Source organism: Myodes glareolus, chromosome 3, assembly GCF_982192425.1.
Source record: "Myodes glareolus chromosome 3, mMyoGla1.1, whole genome shotgun sequence".
Taxonomy (NCBI): domain Eukaryota; kingdom Metazoa; phylum Chordata; class Mammalia; order Rodentia; family Cricetidae; genus Myodes; species Myodes glareolus.
In genome coordinates this window covers 92,586,203-92,603,663 of record NC_142028.1, presented here as the reverse complement: position 1 = coordinate 92,603,663, position 17,461 = coordinate 92,586,203, and the positions used below count along the sequence as shown (strand labels likewise).

The 17,461-nt window shown below is 37.6% G+C and overlaps 1 protein-coding gene and 1 long non-coding RNA gene across 6 annotated transcripts in view; one reads left to right on the top strand and one right to left on the bottom strand.

Moving 5' to 3' along the window:
- Positions 1-17,461, bottom strand: part of Dock7 (dedicator of cytokinesis 7) — a 192,184-nt gene that overhangs the window by 123,221 nt on the left and 51,502 nt on the right. For all 5 annotated transcript variants that reach the window (XM_085686298.2, XM_085686294.2, XM_085686295.2 and 2 more), the window contains exons 10-14: positions 12,071-12,151; positions 9,123-9,288; positions 6,924-7,066; positions 3,159-3,252; positions 2,020-2,182 (exon numbers count right to left, since the gene is read on the bottom strand). In XM_085686298.2, the coding sequence (XP_085542424.1) occupies positions 2,020-2,182; positions 3,159-3,252; positions 6,924-7,066; positions 9,123-9,288; positions 12,071-12,151 (647 nt within the window). The remainder of the gene's footprint in view (positions 1-2,019; positions 2,183-3,158; positions 3,253-6,923; positions 7,067-9,122; positions 9,289-12,070; positions 12,152-17,461) is intronic.
- LOC146895105 (uncharacterized) lies at positions 10,100-10,991 on the top strand. Its single transcript, XR_015000858.2, has 2 exons — positions 10,100-10,219; positions 10,640-10,991. It is a non-coding gene; the product is annotated as an uncharacterized LOC146895105 (long non-coding RNA).

Sequence of the window (17,461 nt, the reverse complement as noted above, 5' to 3'; positions counted from 1 at the left end):
AAATGCTACTCACAAGTTTTTATGAACATATTTGAATGTTTGTTCCTTCATGTTTTATTAATATAAATACACCAGGCTGTCATAGACCACACCTTTAATCCCAGCATTTGGGAGGCAGAGAGGCAGGCAGATCACTGTGAGTTCGAGGCCAGCCTGGTCTACCTAGAGAGTTCCAGGACAGTCAGGACTATTATACAGAGAGACTTTGTCTCAAAAAATAAATAAATAAAACCTGAATAGCCAATATGTCACTTTCCCTAAACCACCCCAAAAGTGAAAGTGGCCCCAGAAATCATAGACATATCCATGACTGAAAACCCCATTTTCCTATTACTTTGTATTTTTCCTATTAGCTTTGTATTTTTAACTCACTGAATAAATACTTATTATGTGCTTTTTATGTTCTAGGATATTACAGATGCTGAAAAGTAATCTATAAACTATGTCTTTGCCTTTTACAGCAATTATATTCAAATGAAAATAATGACATAATTATAACTCCCAGATAATGGCATAGGAAGGCAGAAGCTGAGAGAGTGAGGAAGTAGACCAGTTAGCAGTGAGAAGGTTGAGAACCTCTAGGAAGAAGTGTTTATGTGTGTAAAGACAGGAGAAAAAGCAAGAAAGGCAAAGAGATTCTGATGGTGAATGTTAGGTAAAACTTTGTTCACAGACAAACAGAGGTCACTGAGGTGACATGCAATGAGAAAACCAAGGACACCAGAGTATGAGAGAAAGATGAAAGACTACATAGTCTAATACACTACTGTAAGGAATAAATACATTTTCTGCTTGTAATAGAAGCCAAAAATAACGTGTGAAAGTCTTGGTAGGTGCAATGTCAAGAACTGACAGAGAAAAGAATGGAAATAAAATCACCTAGGAAGGTACAGCAAAATCTGAGATTAGCAGCCATACAACACAGAGGTTTCTAATCACATGTGGCTTGTAAGAATTTTAAGTGTACCTAAAATACACATGAGATGCTGAAAATAGAGAAAAGAATAAAATATCATTTTGCATTATATGTTATTTATACTGTTTTTAAAAACAATTAAAATTATTACTTTCACCTGATTATAAATATATAGCAACTATAAAATTGTAAATTACAAGCGTCATTTAATGATATTTCTACCTGACAGTAATGCTCTATATGGTAACTTACACTAGAGTTTTAAAAAGGTACAATGGTAAAAAGCATTGGATTGGAGGTACATTTTAAAAGTAGAATCTATATAACTTGTTGACCAAATGAAATTTAGGTAAGGAAAGAAGTAAAGCACTATGATTCTAAAAATCTGGGCCTGAGGACCTTGGAAAATGACAGTAGCACTATTAGGGTGGCACGTGAGTCCGGACTGAAACCCAAGCTCTGCTTTAGATTGTCTCTGAGCTACCGCTAGACTTCCCAACAGACATGTCAAGTCCTCATCTCACAATTAATTATTATCAACAGCAAAGGAACATCATTCTCGGGCAGTGTGTGCAAAGGCCTAGACAGCAGTTGCACAGTGTTCAGTCTGAGAAGCCATATGTATAACAGCCTGCAGCTGTCTACACAGCATACACTCCACAAGTGCTAATTACCTACAACCTGATGCCAGAAGCATAAGCATTAGATTCGTGTGTGACCCAAAATTCTACTAATACTTAACATTTGAGGAAACATAAATTTGCAGTTCAAACGCTTTAACCAAACAGCCCCACAATCAAATGCTGGCCACCACCAAACTAAAATGTGATGCTCAGCAATAAATTTTTCTGTCCTTCAGCTTAACTGCCTAGGATATGAGGGTTATATTTTGTAAAGTAATTAACATTATACCTGGCACACAGGTACAGCTTATTACCTATATGACAATTATTAATAAAATTGTCCTTTAAGAGTGGAAGGCATAAGAGATAGAAAAAGTAATAAATATACCTAAGATTTTTAAAGAGTTTCATCCTAGTTCTACTTTAATATTAGAATATACAGTATTTTATCTCAGAATTCACCAAGATTGTATATCTTACCTGTAAGTAGTGTTTGGAACATAGACATCCCTGGCAGGAAATTCCAGAATTTCTCTGGTGGGTCTGACTCGGCTGTCAGGGTAAAGCTTCACCTGAAGCAGCTCTGGGGTTAGGCAATAATGGGGATTTTCAGGTGCAGGAGAAATGTCTATCTTCAGCTGAGCTGTGAAAAATACATTATAAAGTCACTGTGAACATAAATGCTCTGTGATGGCTACCCTTGGGACTGAGTGCTCCCAAAGACTTTTCACTAGGATATGGCACTAACTAGGGCATGGCAGAGATGTTAGGGAGTAGGGCCTAGTGGAAGGAAGTTCCACCATCGGAAGTGTGCCCCTGAGAAGCATCCCCTGATCCTTCCATCTGCTTCCGCGAACCATAAACTAAGCAGCTTTGCTGGACCCCGTGCAGTTTCACCGAAGTGTTCCACTTCAGGATGGGTCCCAAAGCAAAGCCACCCACCTAATGGCTGGAAGCTCTGAAAAGCGGGTCAAAGGGAAACATTCCTCCTTTTAAGCTGATTAATCTTAAGTAATTTATCTTCATTTGAAGCAATCTGCCACAGCAACAGAATTTTTACTAACACAGATTATTCTTAGTAGGATTTTTGGTATATAAAATAATAAAATAATATAAAATAATAAAAAAATAATAAAAATCTGTGATGAACAGTATAGAAATCCAATAATCAGGCATTTAGATACTGAAATCATTCCATTTTATCAAGATTCAAATTGTTAAAAATGACTTATCCATACATAAGTGCATGTAAAATAGTAAATGCTACCTGAACGAATGGGAAGTAAAGAATTAAAGAACGAGAGAGCAAGTTGGGCGTGTAGACGCACACCTTTGATCCCAACGTCCAACAGGCAGAGGACAGCCAGGGCTCCACAGACCCGGTTCTGTACACTTGCTGTCCATATGCACATTCAGCCACAATTATAATTCATCATTCTCATTTTAGAGCTCATTTAATAATGGTTCTGAATTCAGAATCCAAATTGTTAGCCCACGTGGTAGTGAGACAGAAAGCACTGACATGTATTGAGCACAGATAGATGTATGGGCCAGATAAATGGAAAAGGGGCAAATAATTATCAGTGATAATTACCATATCACTCAAAACCTGAAAATACCTGTAATTGGTCTGAGCCTCCGTAAGACAGAAGACGGTCTTCTCATATCGGCGAGGAATTTGTACAGATCTTCATCGCTTAAGCGGTCTCCTTCCTGATTTCAATGATATTGAGAAAAAGTATTTAATGAAACAAAAGCAGGAAATGGGAAATAAATTTTTAGTGTTTGTAAATAAACCCCGACTTCTGCATATGGTGCTGCCAGAGTGAAAGACTGACGTATTTATTAGAATAAATAGCTTCCTAACCTGTCTCTTGTTTTCAAGCCTGAGATTTATAATGCTACCAATCATCTTAATTTATGTACACAGTTATGATCTATTACTTAGCCCATAAAGTATTATAGGACATCTAGTATGCAGACAATCGATGCAAATTAAAGGTAGGCATAAAAAGAAAATTAAGAATGCAGACATAAAATGGAACCAAAAGAAGTCAAATACAAGAACATCGGACAATTACAAGTCTCGCTTTAGATCATATATCTCTTGTTAACTTTATATTCCAAAACTTCTCAAATCCAAAATCTTTAGACATGCTACATTTTCACAAAAATAAATAACGAAAATAATGAAGTTAGGAATAACACAACTATCCTGATATAAAGACCAGAGAGAGAACTCCAAAAGGCCACAGCTGATGTTGAAAAGCAGGAGGGGGGGAGAAAACCTAAATTGTGTTTGTGTTTTTTTTAATTTGAACTACAAATATTTAGGTTGATTTTAATATTTTATTAGAAAGCAAATCTTTACCTATTTTTTACGTGCTTTACTGTCATGTCTGAGTACTGCTTGCAAGATCCTATCACTGTAAGTGATTTGGACATATTTCAGCCTCTTTGTTTCTGTGCCAGCTCACGTTTTTTTTTAAAGCATGGAAGACAGAACTCCCTTTGTAACGTTACCTGGGAAAATGACTGCAATGTCTCACCAGTGGCTATTTTGACTTAGTACTGCTAAGATAGTTTTCTTATTGAGTTAAAGATAGAAAATGTAGCTTTATAAAACAAAAATCATGCCAAGATGTGTCATACACCTTTGGTCCCAGAACTTGGGAATCAGAGGCAGGCAGATCTCTTTGAGTTCAAGATCAGCCTGGTCTACAGAGAGTTCCAGAACAACCAAGGATATACAGAGAAACCCTATCTGGAAAAACCAAAAAAATAAAAATAGATAAATAAAAGGTAGAGGCTTTATAGGATTAATTTAAATTTTACATTAGCTGCATATTCTCTTTATTGAGCACAGAATATAGACCTTCATATAGATAACTGAAGGTTATCTCTAGACTTTTTACTTTCTTAATGCATTAAATTTTATTACTAATCTCCACTCTTTTGTTTGTTTTGTTTTTTGAGACAGGAAGAGATTCTTTGTGTAGCCCTGGCTGTCCTGAAACTCGCTCTGTAGACCAGGCTGCCCTCAAACTCAGAGATCCACCTGCCTCTGCCTCCCGAGTGCTGGGACTGAAAGCGTAGGCCATCACCACCCAGCTAGCCCTCATTCTTTAGTGATGATTACCATATGTTTCTGTGCCTTATACTGGGTGGGACATAATTTCCTTCCCTATGCGTGGCTCTACGCACCCCCCTCTACAAATACCTAAACTGAGACTTTTGGAGCATTCATACAAGCTGGCTAGCCCGTTCTTGAATTTCTGCCTCTAGTAGAGGACGGAAAAACTGAGTTTTTCTAGAAACCAATCTAGATCAGCTGATCCAGCCAATCTCCACATGAGGGAAGAAGTTAAACTCACGAGAGTGGTCAAGCTGAAAAACTCTTCACATCATTGCTTGTTTAGTACTGTGTGCCCCTGACACACACACAAAAACAAGCTTATTAATATATAAGCCAAATGCCTTTACAAACGCTGTATGGATTTACTTTTCTTTTAAAACCTCTGTGTATTTCTAACAATTGTGGACACTTGAAGCATTACATAATTAACTATACCACTACAACTACAGGGAGTAATTTCTCACAAAATGGGGAAGTGGAGCTGAATCTCATTTAAGGGAAATTTATTGACTGAATTCTACTTTGTTAAATAAAACCACAGTCTTGGCTTTTCACTTAATTTGCATTTTTGTAATGTATAATATACTAGCTATTTAAAATGCCTACAAAATAGTACATATTTATAGCTAAATATTTTCAATAAAGAATGTCAACTGCAAAGCTTTGCACTGCCCTGTGTTTCAAGCAATCATTTATTTTTAACTTTTTATGAGTATTTGTACGGTACCCCACTCCTAGTACTAAAAACAGAGCCAACTAGAGTGTGACTATTCAACAGAATGATTATAGATTGAAATGATGAACTCTAATTTCAAAATACTGTGAGAACATGTAGTTTTCACAGTAAAGATGTAACCAAAATTTGAGAAGTTGGACTGTTTAACCTACATAAACATTACATAATGTACACATGTAATAAAACATTACATATTACCATCAATACAGATAACTCATTTTGTTTTACATATGTTAAATAATGCTTTAATTTAAAGCCCTCCATCCATGCTCAAAGCTGTTGACGGACCATGGCTTCAAGGAGACTTCTTCAACTCAAAGCACATGCATTCTGCTCTTGTCCTCTCAAGTACAACACACTAGGAGGCCAGGGTTTGCTCCATCCCACTCAGAATAAGACCTCAGAAGGAGGTACAGAGATAATTCTTAGCGTCTTCTTATCTGCTCCCAAATTTATGGTTGGTACATCTCACTAGTCTGTCACACTAATAAAAAGTTTTCTTCTCATTCTTCCATAGTTTTGGGTCATCTGGTCACATAAAACACATTTTTAATTTTTTTAATCTTCATTCACAATATAAAACCCATTTGACATCAAAACCCAGTATATGCATACACGTACAAATGCATTCACATTAAAAAAAAAAAGAGGGGGGAAAGGAGGGATCTGGGAAGCAATATTTAAACTCAATATATGAAATGCACTTATTTTTTAGATTTTCAAAACTCTTTTTTTAAAGCTGCATGTTACCTACTAAATTGGTTTCCGTGAAATGACATGTGAAAAAACATTGATTTGATTTGAAGTAGACAGAAAAGATCTTCAAGAATAAAATGTCTGATTAAAAAAAAAAGTATGTTGTTACTTCTACAACACTTCAGCACAGAGGTGGGGTCTGGAAGTTCTGCTCCATGAACCACGGGTAAGCTAGCCAAGTTCAGCACATGGTGGGTGGGGAAGCACAAATCACTCTGACAATTCACAAGCTGTCAGTGCTTGAGTAAAGGCCACTGGGGGCTAGAGACGGCTCAGAGTGAAGACCATGTGCTCTATTGCAGAGGACCCGAGTTCAGTTCCTAACACCCATAATAATACGGGCTTTCACCACCTGTAACTGTGACTTCAGGACAATCTGATGTCACTGGTCTCTGCAAGGAACTTCCCACATGCCCACACACAGATACACATGCACACACAGAATTAAAGATAATAACAATTAAAATAAAGTTCATAATTACAACTGAATAAGATATAGGTATAAAAGACAAATTTTAATGCATTAAAAATGTCAATGTAAACATTTAAATAAAGTTAGTGATAAAATAAACACAATGTCAATTATTTCATATTCTTACTAGTTTTTACTCTTATATTCATTTTTATTCGGAAAGTTGTTAGAAGTCCTTGACATTATGGCATGGACATACATGAAAGAGCAGTTACCACTCTCCTGAAAGCAGGTGAGACCCTGTACTAACACCTCTCCTAAGTCCCTACATAACAGAGCATTACCTGCTTAAAAAAATTTGCCACAGTGAGGGTGGCAGGCCGAAAGCTGGTCAAGTTGCAAGCATCATCGCCACTGGTTGTCCTTTCCAGAGACCGCCTACCAACAAGACTAGAGTTCCTCCTCTCTGACCAAGAACCTTTGCGTTCTGCCAAAGAAGAGGAAAGAAAACTGTCAGTTTTATACAAAGTAAATATGAGAAATAATCCATTCGTGTTGAAAGTTGTACTTCACTCAGCTGACAGGTTACTCTAGAAGGACTCACTACTGGGGAAAGGAGTAAGAAAGCGTACCATCTGAATCTTCTGCCTCACTTCTACAGTGGCCAATATGGAGTCTCTAGCATATGATGATCTAACTGTATGACCACCGATGCAGCAAGTCGGCACAAGAGAACTATGCACCACTATGAAGGACCCACCTAAGTGAGCTATAACTGTCTCTCAGCCTTAGCATTTGAGCTGAAACTAACTCAAACAAGGTGCAAGTTCAAAGACTTGGCATGATAATCTTCCCCTCCATGCTGCTGGAATGCAAACCCACACATACAACATAACCCCACTTTGTGAACTAAAAGGACAACAATATTAAAGATTAACACAGAAAGAAGAATTTTATAACTATGCAAGCACTGTGGTCTAAGGACGGCTATACCATACTCTACTAAGCAAAAGCAGAATACATACTATTATCAACAAGTTGTAGGACATTCTTCAAGATGTAAGACAAGATATGAAAAGACCAAAAGATGAAAACAAAATATTTACTAAGACTTGAATAAACTATGAATTAACAATAAAGGAATAATTAGGGAATTCACAAATATACATAGGTGAAAAAGAAAACACTATTTCTAAAAAGCTACTAAGAAAGAGATGTTCCCAAAGGAAATCAGAAAGTAAGAAATATGGAGATGAAGCACACCAAAACATGTGAGATACTGCTACAGCAGGGTTCTAGGGCAGGTGATGATAGCCAGATATTGCTACAGGCTCTGGGGGACGTAATCACCAGAAATGCTTCTAATCAAAAGAAATACCTCATCTGACATGACACAGTTGATAATCCCAGCACTCAGAAGACTAACGAAAGGAACAATAAATTCAAGGCTGGTCTGTGCTAATAGCAAGACTCAAATTTAAAATAAAGAAAACAAACTCTTGAAACTGTAATTTCATCTCACACTTTAGGAAACTATGTGTCTAAAGAAGCTGGGCGTGATTCCCCATGTCTCCATGACAACAATGAGAATCAAGTCATGAGGATCACTATGCACTGAAACCTTTTTTCAGGAACTAAACCCAAAGAAAACAGAAAGTTACATAAGAACAGTGGTAGAATGGAAATAAGTAAAACAGGAACTAAAAAAATAAAGTCAACAGACTACTAAAATCTGACAAACCTTTAACTAAACTGAAGGAAAAAACACAAAGCACTAAAATTATTATATTAACGAATCAAGTGCCATCACTAGATTTTACAAATAAAAATGATTATATAATAATGTAGTATTTTCATAAACTCAAATTATCATCAATAAGGAACAGACTAAACAAAATGCAGTATATATATACAATGGGGTGTCATGACAACAAAAGGAAATCAAATACCAAAACATGCTACACACAGGTAATATACCTGTAAAAACATTATATAAAACAAATTTGCCACCAACACCATACATTATTTAATTCTATTTACATTAAATGCCTGGAATAAACAAACCCATAAAGACAGAAAGTATACTAGGGACTGTTTAGGGATGGGCTTGGGAATTTGGGGATAATGAGGAGTAATTACTAAAAGGTATGAACATGTTCTAAACACTGACTTTGGTGGTACTTTTAGAGCCCCATGATCACAGCAAAAGAAAGCACCGTAGCATACACTTTAAATGGGTGACTTTATAACATGCAAATTGTATTTTAAAAAAAACCATAATATTTAAATTTATTTCCCCTTCTTTTTGATTTAGGGTGAGAGGTGGCAGAGCCTCATAAATGAAGTCTTTTCTACCAGGAACTGAAACTGCTGCTGACTCAGCCAAGCACTGGGATTATAGGCATTATTATTATTGTAGCTCCAGCCCCAGCTAAGGAAATCTTCTAACAAGTTGCAGGACACTGCCCGGGCTACAATAAAGTGAGCCTAGAGAAGGCGGAGAGATTAATGCTTTAAAAATAACATATACAAAGCAATCTTACCTCCAGTACTGATTTCTACTTCTGTGGAATCTCTTTCTAAACTGCCAGCACTGCTAACAATATTCATTAAATGAATCGCTGTCCAAGCAAAAGGCATGCGGTATTTCCCAAGTCTCTGGCAGAACTGATCAGCTTGACTTTTCAGCTTCTCCAATTTTTCCTTATTCTGTAAAACATAACTTTATCCATGATCACACTTGAAGGTAACCACCTAAGGGCTATTTCAGACAGTACAGAGGGCAGGTTAAGTGTTCAGTTCTTAGCAAAGACAGCAAAACAAAGGCTGAGCATGCAGCTCAGAAGTGGAGTGCTTGCTTGCCCATCACGTGCAACGACCCAGGTTTTATCCTCAACGTGAAGAGGAGAAAACAGCAACTTTCATCAGTTAAAATACAATCTGAACAATGCACCTCAACTCATTCTACGAAGGGATGCATGGAACAGAGAGCACTGAAATCTCTGTTTATGATTACATCACCTTGACAAAACAGAAAGGTGAGAGGGCCAAGCACATGGATGTACTGTAAGTGATCTTTCAAGAAAGGAAGTGACACCATAAACCATCTTTTTAACACAAGATTTAATGCCAGAACAACTAGAAATGAAAGAGATCTAGAAGAGGTTTGCCTTTAAGAGCTCCAGATAAAACCTGAGTCTTCCTTAAAAATTTCTCAGAAACTGAGGCTTTCTCAAATTTTTTCTTTAAAAAACAAAAAAAACAAAAAAAAAACTGCTCATACAAAGATCTGAGCTCATGATAAACTTTTCTGATCTTTAATTGTGTAGCTAAATTCACGTTAAAGTGTTATGGCTTTCCCCTGGGTATAATTTAACACATTAAATCAGTTCTGCTACAGGATAAACTCATAAGTACACCAGTGCCTTAGTCTATTTTTTCTGTACATACTTACATTGACTGATAGATAGAAGCACGCTTGGTATTTAGGCGACTTTCTCTTCCTTCTTTTCTTTTTGGTCAGGAGTTCATGCATTCCAGACTGTCCTCAAACTTGCTACGAACTGAAGGACGGCCTTGGACCTCCATCCTACCACTTCCACCCCAGGACTACAGGCAAAAGCTACAACAGTTTCACGAGGTGCTGGGGAGTGAACTAGCTTTGTGCATGCTGGCAAAGACGTCTACCAAATGAGCTATATGTGATATTCGGGTTCTTTAAGCAAGAACTTTTTTGGATGTACACTAGACACAGCAACAGATACTGGTACCATTTTGGTAGTTTTCTATATCCCTTAGCTGTACTCTTTAGGTTTTTGTCAACTTGACACAAACCAGGTTCATCTGGGAAGAGGGCACCTCAATTCAGAAAACTGCCTCCATCAGATTAGCTTGTAGTCAAGTCTGTGGGATGTTTTCTTCATTAGTAACTGAAGTGTGAGAGCCCAGCCCACTGCAGGCAGTGCCACCTTAGTGGTGGTCCCAGGAGGTATGAAAAAGACAGAAACATGAACCTGGAACAAGCCAGTAATCAGTATTTCTCATGGTCTTCTACCTTTAGGTTCCTGCCCTGATGTCCCTCAGTGATGGAGCACTGGCCAGCTTTATGTCAACTTGCAATAAGCTAAAGTCATCAGAGACGAGGGAACCTCAATTAAAATGCTTCCATAAGAACTAGCTGTAAGGCATTTTCTTAATTAGTGATCAATGGGGGAGGACCCAGCCCGGAAGGCCCAGCCCCCAGCCCACTGTGGTTGGTACTATCCCTGTGCTGGTAGTCCTGGGTTCTATAAGCCTGCATAAAGGCTGAGCAAACCTCCATGTTCCTGCCCTGTTTGAGTTCCTGTCCCGACTACCTTCAGCGATGGACTACAGTGTGGAAATGTAAGCCCAATAAACCCTTTCCTCCCCAAGTTGCTTTGTTCTTGATGCTTCACCGCAGCAACAGTAATCCTGAGTCAGATGGACTATGGGTGTCTGTAGATATGACCCAAGCTGTTTTTAGTCATGGTGTTTATCACAGGAATAGAAAGCAAACTAGGACACCAGCTGAGCCCCACAGCAGGACACTCAGCAGCACACACCTCACTCTAAATGCAGGAAATGACAGGTTTCAGAGCCCTGAACTCTGAGCCAGCTTTAGGATGACTTACATGTGGGCATGTGGCTGGCCCACAATCACACTCCAGAGTTCGGTCCTGCAGCAGCAGTGTTTTTCCTTTCTTTCTTTTATTGTTGGTCTGTTTGTGTCCCTGCTCCCATCCTCACGTTGTTGTAATTTACAGACTGTTAGAAATCAGCTCAGCTATTTCCCTCCTTCACAGTAAAACAACTTTACAAGTCATAGCTGGGATATTTCATTACTGGCAGCTGCTAATGATACCACACTACGCTCTTTCCTAGCCTCCTACTTAGATAATATGTGCACATGACCCTCGCCCATCTTTCTTTTCTCTAAAGATGACAAAAATCACAGTAATTTCAATGCTAGGAAGTTTCATCAACATCTCTATTTTGTAAACAACAAGAACTTTTAAATGATTTATAAGTTAATTGCTTAGTTCTCATCAAGAGAAATATTTATTAAGCTCTACTGAAATTACAATTACTACTAATACTATTAGTGGAAGCTGAATCATGGGAGGAGTGCTTCATTGTGTGTGTCTTCAAGTGCAGAAGAGAATATTTTGGAGTCTGGGGTCAAGTTAAGGTCACCAAGATTGCACAGCAAATGCCTTTACCCACACTAAGTTATCTCTCTGCCTCTCCCACCAAAAACAACTTTTGAAGAAGTAGATGTAAGTAGAAGAGACCCTTAAGACTAGCACAGGACTTGACACATGCTAAATGACAAAGAAAACAGGGATCAGCATGAAAGAAAAAAAAGAAAGAAAGAAATTAACAGTAAAATTTTTAAAAGGACCGTACATGTTTTTATTTTTCCCAAATTACAATAGCAGTGACATGGGAAAATCAGGGCCTAACAAGGTACCTTGGTGGCGTCAGCTTCTTTGAAAATCATATATGGCTCTGCACACTCTCCAATGTCTCCTTGCTGTAGAACCTTTTCTAGCTGTCAGAGGCAAACATAAAAAAGTTTAGCTAAGGTTTTAAAAATACATGCACTTAGAAATGTAAGGATGCTTCAACATACTAAAAATTAATACAGCACACATTAATGGGATGTCAGAGGAAAGAGGAATAATTATCTGTGCAAAAGAGGATTAAAAAATAATTCAGAATCATTTCCCTATAGAAACACTCAAAAAACTATGAATACAAGGAAACTATCTCAATCTAATAAAGCTATATATGAAAAGCACATGACTAACATTCTCAAGAGTGACTCAAAACATTCCCACTAAAATCAGCAACAAGACAAGGAGACCCAGTTTAGCATGTATACAAACCTGTGCTGGGGTTAGAGCCAGAGCAATCAGCAAGCAAAAGAAATAACAGACACGTGAAATGAAAAGAGTGAAATGATCTCTACTGGCAGTGTGACCTTTATTTATATTATTATTATTATTATTATTATTATTATTATTATTATTATTGGTTTGTGGAGACAGGGTTTCTCTGTGTAGCCCTGGCTGTCTTGGAACTCACTCTGTAGACCAAGCTGCCCTCAAACTCAGAGCCCCACCTGCCTCCACCTCTCCAGTGCTGGGAATAAAGGTGTGTGCCTCTACACTTGGCATCATCGGCATCATCATCATCTTTTTTGTTGTTGTTGTTCTGACAGCACAATCTTTTATGTGGAAAACTCCAAAGATTTCATGCAGGAAGAGAAAAATCCAACCCTGTATGCTAGCCGCTGTTGAGCATGCCCGCATTCACGGCTATCCCAGCATTCAAATTCTGAGGCCCACTCACGTCAGGCCTAGCACATTCTCAGCTAGCCTAGGCTATATAATGAAATTCTGCTTCAAAACAAACAAACAAAGAAACAAAAAAACCCTTAAAACTAATAAACAAAAAACCTTCAGTATACAAAGTGTACATATTAACACTGAGGAATTCTAAAAAGAAAATTAAAAGAATAAACATAACCAAGGAAATTAAAAATCTATACAATAAAAAATAGTAAAATGTTGCTGTAAGAAATAAAAATGCAAAAATTCCCAAAGATATTCTAAATTTGTGAAGTGAAAGATTTAACAGAGTTAGGAATCAACATTAACCATTATACACAATTAATGAAATTCCTATCAAAATTCCAATGATTTTTTTGACAGAAAAAGAAAAACCCAGCTTAAATTTGAAAAAAATCTCAAGAGAAACCTGAAGCTTGAGGAAAAGAGAATGCGTAGAGACCTCACTCCGGATGTGAGGCTGATGACAAGTGGACAGAACCGGGGCCCGAATGAAGACAAAGGATGCACTTTAACTCTGGGACGCCAGCCACAGGTTCTGATTCGAACAGAGGGTCACAGGCTTGCAGGTTATGAGCACTTAAGAAGTGGAGCCTGGTTGTGATAAAGTACACTGGGTTCCAGTCAAGCATCCTCTGCTCTCTGGAAACCACAATTTAAAGAAATGTCATTTCATGCACCTATGGTCACAAACAGCCTTCTCAACTCTGCTCCAAAAGGACTGCAGTTCCTCTGAAACTAAGTCAAAATGAGGGTTTCCTCTTTGTCAGGTGTTTGGATGGCTGGAATCCTTCTACAACCATGAGCCCAAATAGGTCCTCCCTCCCTGGTGTCTTTCAGGCATTTGGATGGTTAGACTCCCTATGAAACAATTAGCCAAAATAAATCTTTTCTCCCACATTTATCAGGTCACACTGATGTAACAATAATGAATAAATGAGATATGCCCACAACGAAACAGAAGAGGAAGTCCAGTCAAGTTTTTAAAAAATTAAGTCTTGACTCTTCTACCTCCATTTATGTATGTGCACTACATATGTGCCTGGCCCCTGTGGGAGCCACAGAGGGTTTCAAATCCCTAGCACCATGTGATCCTAGAAGAAAAAAAAAAACAGATTTTCTGCAAGAGCAGCACAGTGCTCTTAATCACTGAGCTAGTCTAGTCAATTCCCAGTCTAGTCAAGGGTTTTTTGACAAAGGATGCCAATATGACTCAATGTTGAAAGGGCACTCTTTCCAACAAATATGGCTATGGGGGCTGCTAATACAGCGGGATCCTTACTTAGACTTTATCTAAAAGTCAAGTCCAAATGGACCTAATGCTTAAATGCAAGACTTAAAACTATAAAACTTTTTTTTAAAAGTTCTTCATGGACTTGAAGAATTTGTTCTTGAATGTGACAGTACAGGGATATATAAAAAAACAGACAAACTGTATCAAAACTTAATACTTACTACATTAAGAACAAAATAAACAGAATGAAAAGACAACCTTAAAATGGGATAAAATTACTTGCAAAGTGTATGTCTGACTACAAATTAGTATTTCAAATGTTTAAAGAACCCCTACAATTCAGGAAAAACAACCGTGATGGTGAAAAATCCAATTAACCAATAAATAAATGATTTTATTATAGCTTAATGTAAAATATCCCGAATAAACTCATGTGTTTCCACACCTGGTCCCCACCCAGTGGAGCTGGCCTGGGAAACTATGGAACACACTGAGGTAGAGGTTGACTGGAAGAAGTAGGTCAATGAGGGCAGGCACTGAGGTTTACAGCCCACTTATTCATCCTGAATGCTCTCTGCTTCCAGTTCTCAACTGCATACCCTTGTCACCATGATGCCACCTGCTACTGGGCCTCCCCCTCCATTATGGAGGGAATCTTCTCAAACTCTTAGCCAAAATAAGTTCTTCATTCTCTAAGTTGCTTGTCATTGGCTATTTGATAAGACCAGGAAGAAAAGTAACTAATACAGAACTTTCTACCAAAAGTAGGGTTGTCACTGTGACAAAGATGATCATAGCCTCACAGAAACTTGGAGCAGGTTTAAAGATGGAATGTGGAAGGATCTGGTCTGACCTTTCCTTAGTCTGCCTTGATTTCTTGATCCCTTCCTTCTGAAAAGGGAATGTTTACCACGCTGCGGCACTACACTCTGGGACTATGTCCTTGTTTTTATTGTTTGTGTAGATGCTACAGAGACTCAGAGTTAAGAGACTGACTTCAGTCAAAGAGACTTTAACTTCTGGATGGTTCTTATTAAAGACTATGGGGCTTCTAAAGGTGGACTGAATGTGTTTTGTACATGCCTGCGAGGCCAGGAGTGCAATGTTATACAACTTTCCTTATAACACTATTATTCACAACTGCCCCCCAAAATGAAAATAACCTAAATATCTATTAACTTGGATAAACAGATAGTAAGTATGGTAGTGTACACACACACACACACACACATACAGTGAAATGTTATTCAACTAAAATGAGGTTTAACATGTCAATACCTACCTAAACCTTGAAAACATATTATGTTAAATGAGTGAGTCCTATGTTAAATGAGTGAGTCCTCAAATGACAAACACTGTATGATTCCACTTCTATGATGCATCTCAAGATGCTCACCTCACAAAACAGAAAGAATAATGAATTGCAGAGGGTGGGACAAGGCTTAATAAGGAGTTGTTAGTTTTCTAAATGGAAAAAATTCTAGAGACTGATTACAAAACAATATGAATATACTTAATACTGATCTGTATACTAAAAAAATGGTTAATTTATAAACTGCAATTTTACTACAAATAAAAATACGTTTTAGACCCTCCCCTTCCCAAATTGCTTTTAGTCATGGTCACGGCAATATAAAGCAAATCAAGACTTCACGTGCAGGTGCACACAGGAGTCAGAAGGCATCAGAACTTCTTCATCTACTTAGCCACAAACGACCAAGCCAATAAAGAAGACAACATAAAAAGGTAGGGAATTAATAATCCTTGCTGAATAAGAATCCAAATATTCCAGTCAGCAATACTGCACTAACAGTCCAATTCTTCACCCTTCTTTATTCACCCTTTGCTACAAGATCTGTAAACTTCCTTCCAGAAGTAGCCTATTAGATATACCCCAGTTACCTGAGTTTATGTTCTGTTATGACCTGCTTTAGCAACTGGGATGTTAGCTGTTGTGAAACTGCCAAAGACTTGAAAAACGGCTCTTGCAGCTGAGTCTACTCTTTAGTATGTCTACAGAGATCAAGAATTTACCGCTAAAAACGACACACAAATAGAACATCTCCATCTCCGGCCAGAGACAATTCAACTGGTTCCAGACAACCTACAGACACAAACACGATCACCTGGTGTCAGACAACCTACAGACAGACACACAAATACAACCATCTGAAAACACGAGAGCCCAGACTGGCTGACCAACACACACATATGACATATAGATAAATATACAAAACCGTAATAGAATTATAAATAAAGACTTTCTGTTACAGTCCACGGGGATATCCATTTCTGCTCTTGTATAGCAACAACTACACAACACAGGTGCTAAGGAAATTTCCTCTCAAGAAATGATAACGATGGATTGAAACTATAAACCAAACTATATTATTCTTCTTGGGAAAAAAAGAGAGAAATATCATCATGGACCACTAATAACTAAAGAAAATCTCCAAAATAATTTCCTTTAAAAGGGCCGAAGTTAAAAAGATGGCTTGGCACTTAGAAGAACATGCTGCTCCAAGAGAACCAAGGTTTGATTCCCAGCAGCCACATGACAGTTCACAATCATCTGTAACCCCAGTTCCCAGGGGATCTGATGCCATTCTGACCTCTGCGGGCATCACAGACACACATGCAGGGAAAACAACCAGACACATAAAACAAAACAAAATTTAGTAATAATTTTCATTTTGGAAATTACAAAACATTTCTCACATACACATGCATATGTGTTTATATATACACACAAATCTACATTTGCTTATATTTTATGAGTAGAATTATGATATATAGACTTATTTTTCACTATTCTTGTTTGTTACATAACATCATTTTTCAAATTATGATTTTGCATATGAATTTATCATGATTTACCTATTTCTTTGTACTGAACATTTACATTCAATGTTTTTTATTCTATTCCTTAAAGCCATTTATTCCCATTATGACGACTAAACCTCTTCATTTCCAAGCAGTCTATATTCCAGTCATCTTTGCCTTACTAGCTCTTTTCTTATAAGATGATCTAGTTTATAAAAACTTACCATTTTACCCATGTAAAATAACTATATTGCTCATTCATGTTCATCTCTTTTTAAAATAATTATTATATTATTATTTTATATATAATAAATATAATATCATCATAATAGGTATTTGAAGGTAGGGTCTCTCTATGTAGGTCTGGCTGTTCTAGAATTTGCTTTGTAGACCAGACTGGCCTTGAACTCACAGGTGCAGTTGCCTCTGCTCTGAGGTGAAGGCGGGATTA